Source organism: Plasmodium reichenowi, chromosome 14 (genome assembly GCF_001601855.1).
Source record: "Plasmodium reichenowi strain SY57 chromosome 14, whole genome shotgun sequence".
NCBI classification, from domain to species: domain Eukaryota; phylum Apicomplexa; class Aconoidasida; order Haemosporida; family Plasmodiidae; genus Plasmodium; species Plasmodium reichenowi.
In genome coordinates, this window is record NC_033659.1 from 2,080,431 (window position 1) to 2,085,953 (window position 5,523).

At 26.4% G+C, this 5,523-nt stretch overlaps 1 protein-coding gene across 1 annotated transcript in view; it reads left to right on the plus strand.

The window, feature by feature from the left end:
* PRSY57_1451300 (rhoptry neck protein 2) overlaps positions 1-5,198 on the plus strand; it is a gene marked incomplete at both ends in the record, with an annotated part of 6,453 nt that extends 1,255 nt beyond the window's left edge. Inside the window, one exon of the mRNA XM_012910109.2 lies at positions 1-5,198. This exon is cut by the window's left edge and continues 1,255 nt beyond it. Coding sequence (XP_012765563.2) covers positions 1-5,198 — 5,198 coding nt within the window.
* Positions 5,199-5,523: the final 325 nt, after the last annotated feature.

Sequence of the window (5,523 nt, forward strand, 5' to 3'; positions counted from 1 at the left end):
CAAATAAATCTGAAAGACCATATTATGATGTGTATGGAAGAGAATATGATGATAACAAATATAATCCATATAATAAAAGAAATAATCATAACGCAAATCAAAATAAATCAACAAATAACGGAACAAATAATTTCAACACGAATCAAAATGGATCAACAACGTATGGGTCCAATGCCAATGGAACATATGGACCTAATGAATCATATGGACCTAATGAATCATATGGACCTAATGGAACATATGGACCTAATGGAGCATATGGACCTAATGGAACATATGGACCTAATGGAACATATGTACCTAATGGAACATATGGATCCAATGGAAAGTATGGGCCTAATGAAACTCCTTATTATGTGGATCATCCAGAATATGATAATGGAAAATCTATGTCTGATTTTCGTGTAAAAGATTCCAAGGATTCCATTGGACCTGGGGGAGATTACCATAATTTGTATCAAAACATAAATGGAAATGAAAAAAATCCAAATACTTTTCAAGGAAGTCCTCGTAATATAAATGTATATTCTGTTCACCATATACCAAATAATGGTACAAATGGTGGTTTAAATAATGGTACAAATGGTGGTTTAAATAATGGTACAAATGGTGGTTTAAATAATGGTATGAATAATGGTATTAATAATGGTATGAATAATGGTATGAATAATGGTATTAATAATGGTATGAATAATGGTATGAATAATGGTATGAATAATTCAGGAAAAACTGGATTAAATAATGCATATCCTCATAATGGTATGCTTAATAATGGAACCGAATATAATGTACATTATGGAAACAGTGATTCTAATAATACGAATGACAGTATGCTAAATGAAAACTATTATAGTGATAGTGACTATGATGATCACACCCCAGGGAACAAAAAGAAAGTATATAAAAGTATAGCTGAAAGGAATAAAAAATCTGGTTCTCACGATGGTTTGGCACCAGGACATAGTGATAGTGAATACGAAATAGTAGATGGGGAAAATAAAAAATACAAAAGGAAGAATAAGGAAAATAATGAAAAAGATAAATATGAAAATAAATGGGATTCCAATAATTATAATTCTGATAATGAAATTAAAGATGGTTATTTAAGTGAATCTGAAAGAGAATATGCAAGAAATAAAGCGAATGAAATTGAAGATAAAATGAATAAAGGAGAATATTCTCGAAAGTATAAAAATAGTAAATCGAATGAATTCGGATATACTTCAAAACAAACATCTGATTCAGATGATTCTGATATTGAAGCAAATGCATTTTATGTAGATAATGGACAAGAAATGTTAATAAAAGAAAAAGAACATTATTCAAGTGATTCAGAATATCATAAGGAAGAATCTGCTTCTATTGGAAATTTAAATGTATATTTTCCTGCTGAAGATTATCATTTTTCAACGTATATGGGATTTGATAGAAGATCGTTTTTACCCTCCAATGAAATTGAATTAGAAAAAATGATTGGAGCGAACTTTTCAAATGAAGTTAAAAATTATTGTAGCCGTCAAAATGTTGCACAAAAAATAGGAGACTATCTTAATATATCATTTGAATATTCTAGAGCATTAGAAGAATTAAGATCTGAAATGATCCTAGATTTTAATAAACGTAAACATTTAACAAATAATACTGATGACACAATTTTACACATGATAGAAAATGCAGAGAAAAGAAAAAACAATCCTAATTATGAAGAAGCGTATGAAAATAAAGATTATGCAAATAACGCTAATATCTTTAGGAATGAATATAGTAATCCATTAAGTACAAAATATAATAAAATATTAAAAGAATATCTTTGTCATTTATTTGTTAATAATCCAGGTACTACACCATTAGAGAGATTATATTATAACAGTTTAGCATTAGGAGAACTTGTTGAACCAATAAGAAATAAATTTAAAAGTTTAGCATCATCAACAATTGATTTTAATTATGAAATTCATATGGCTTCGGCATCTAATATATATTTACTTGCACATTTCTTAGTATTATCCTTGGCATATCTTTCATATAATGAATATTTCACGACAGGAACCAAATCGTTTTATTCATTACCAACCATACTTACAGCTAATTCCGATAATAGTTTTTTCATGTTAAATGAAATGTGTAATATTCATTATAATCCCAGTAAATATTTCAAAAAAGATATAACGTTTATACCTATTGAATCAAGGCCTAAAAGAACTACAACATTTTATGGTGAGAGAAGATTAACATGTGATTTATTGGAATTAGTATTAAATGCTATTATGTTAATTAATATTAATGAAATAAACAATGTATTTTCTAATAATAATGTAGATGGATATGAAAATTCCTTATCTTTTTCACATAATGCTATTAGAATATTTTCGAAAGTATGTCCTAAAATTAATAATGACAATGTATTGAAATGTGAATTTGAAGAATCAAGTTTATATAATCCTAAAATTATTAAGAATGATATATCAGAAAAATCCAGTCAAAAAAATTTAAAAAAAGCATTTGATTTATTAAGGACTTATGCTGAAATAGAAGGCCATTCAGCTGAAGGTAGCACAAGTCCATATTATGTAAGTCTTATATTAGATGATATGAAATATAATGATTTTTATAAATATACCCTTTGGTATGAACGTAGAGAATTAATATATGGTGATAGCAGAGGTATGAAAATGAAAAAAAAGAAGAAAACAAAATATATATATAACGATTTTATGAAAAAGAGTACCCAATTAAGAAAGAAATTAATAAAAAATGATTTGAGATATAATTTAAAGAGTAAAGGATTAGTATTTTTATATGCAATGATTGATAAATATGGCAGTATATTAAATAAAAGTCAAAAAGCAAAAGTTCAATTTTTAAATAGTACTTCATCTATACGTTATTATCTATATTTAAACAAAGTAATATTCAAGTCAGCTAAAACGTATTTAGATATTATGAAAAGAATATTAGAAGAATTACAAAAGTCTACCAATACACCATTGAAATTCCTTGTTAGAGGAAATTATATAGACAATATAAATAATATTGCTAGAAATGATAATATGTTTTATGCAAACTTATTTGTATTAACAGCATTATCTAGAAGAGATCCAGTAAAAGATTATTATAATGATAAAAGGAAAATGTTGTCTGCTAAATTAGCTGAGAAATTTTCTAATTCTACATCTATGTTAATACCGCACAAACTTAGAAAATTAGTTGTATCTATGAAAAAGGGACTGTTAAAAAAGAAATTACTTACATCATTGGCCAAGATAAAATTATTACAACATATACCTGCGCACATGTTAGAAAATATCACATCAAGTATACGTTTCACAACGCATACCATAGCAACAATGCAAATTATACAAAATGCTAAATATATGTCCAAGCACAATTTTTCTCAATATGATAGTAAGGGTATGTTAGCTAGACAAATATTCACAAAGGGTGGTTTTGCAGAATATGCAGATAATTTAATGGCAAAATGGTTTTCTAAAGGTTTTGAAGAATATAAGAGAGAGCAAATCGAAAATTTCAAATTGGAAAATTCCATTGATTCTGAATTAAAAGATTCCGAAAGGGAAGATGAAAATGATACTTCAGAAGAAAGTGCCAAGAAAAAATTACAAGATCTTCAATTACAAGAAAGAGAAAAAATGAAAAAAGAGAACAGTTTATTATTTAATCAAAGTGATAAATGGGATCAATTTATAAATAAGGAACTTGTAAGAGCATTAGGTTTATGGTTAGAATTTAATGATAATCCAACTAATGCATCTTCGTTTGTTTATAAAGTAGTAGAAGATAGTAAGTATTTATTAGAAAATAACATAGATAATAATATTATTTTTTCAAGAACAGTAAAACCAACTAAACAAACAGCTTTCAGAAGATTCTTTAATAAAATATTATCTCTTGGAAATATGCTTTTAAGAAAGCCTAGTTTTAAAGTAGAACATGCATTATGGTTTGGTGCAACTATAGATATAAAAAAAGCATTTATACTATTAGAAAAAGTAAGTGAATTACATAAAATGTTAAATAATAAGGATGAATCATGGTTAATTAATGAAGCTTTTATAGAAATTGTTGATCATGTCGTAGATTTAAGTACATATAAGCATGTACGAGAACCATTTGGTGTAGCAAGAAATCCTGGAATGATGGCAATAAATCCTAAATATGCAGAATTATCCCATGAAAATCGACTTAGAGAATTACAAAATTCTATGTGTGCTGATCATTGTTCTTCTGTATGGAAAGTTATATCTTCTTTTGCATTACACCATTTAAAGAATCCTGATAGTTTACATACATATGAAAGCAAGTTTTCTAAAAATTCTTTTGGTAACAAAATTGATGATAAAGATTTTGTTCATAATTTTAAGATGATACTAGGAGGAGATGCCGTTTTACATTATTTTGATAATTTATTACCAAAAACAATGAAAAAGGATTTGAAAGCAATGAAATATGGTGTATCATTAACATCTGCATATTCACTCAAATTAACTAAAATTATTTTTAGTCAAATGCAATTACCTTACTTAAGTCAAATGTTTTATATGCAAGCTCCATATTTTGGTCATTTTATAGGAAAATGGCAAAAAAAAAGACAACAAAGCAGACTTAAAGAAATCATGTCTTTTATGACTCTTGGAAGTTTATCCGCTTATACACTTTTCAGTGCTATGGATATAACACAACAAGCTAAAGATATAGGTACAGGACCAGTAGCTAGCTGTTTTACAACTAGAATGTCTCCTCCACAACAAATATGTTTAAATTCAGTTGTTAATACGGCATTATCTACTTCCACTCAATCGGCTATGAAATGTGTTTTCTCTGTTGGTCTCTTTGCATCTATAGGACCATACTTATTTGCTCCTATGGCAGGTTTAGCTGTATGGAATATATTAAAATCTGAATTCAAGGTTTTAGAAAGAATAGATATGGCATTAAAAAATGTTTTCAAAAATATGTGGAATAAATTCTTATCCCTAAAAGGAATTAGTAAATTAAGAGGTATTTTTAAGAGAAAGAAAGCTATGAAAAAAAAAATTATAGAAAATGCCACACGCAAAATGAACGACATGAAGAACAACCCAGAAAAGGCCAAGGCTCATAAAATGGCACTAAAAAAAATTAATAACTATTCTAAAGGAAGCTACCATTACATATCATACGCGAAAATAAGAATATAAATAAGAACAAACAAATAAATAAATAAATAAATATATATATATATATATATATATATATATATATATATATATATATATATATTATAATTTGTAATAATTTCATAACTTTTTCTGTTATTTTCATTTTATATGATTATGCCCAGAATGAAAAGAATAATAAATAATACATACCTATATATATATATATATATATATATATATATATTTATATAGTTGTAAAACTTTTCATTCCTTTTGATTTTTATAGGTTTTTAATTTGTTGTTTTTTTCTTTTTTTTTTTCACCTTTTTCCTCATTTTTTCTTTTATAATTAATAAAAATTTTC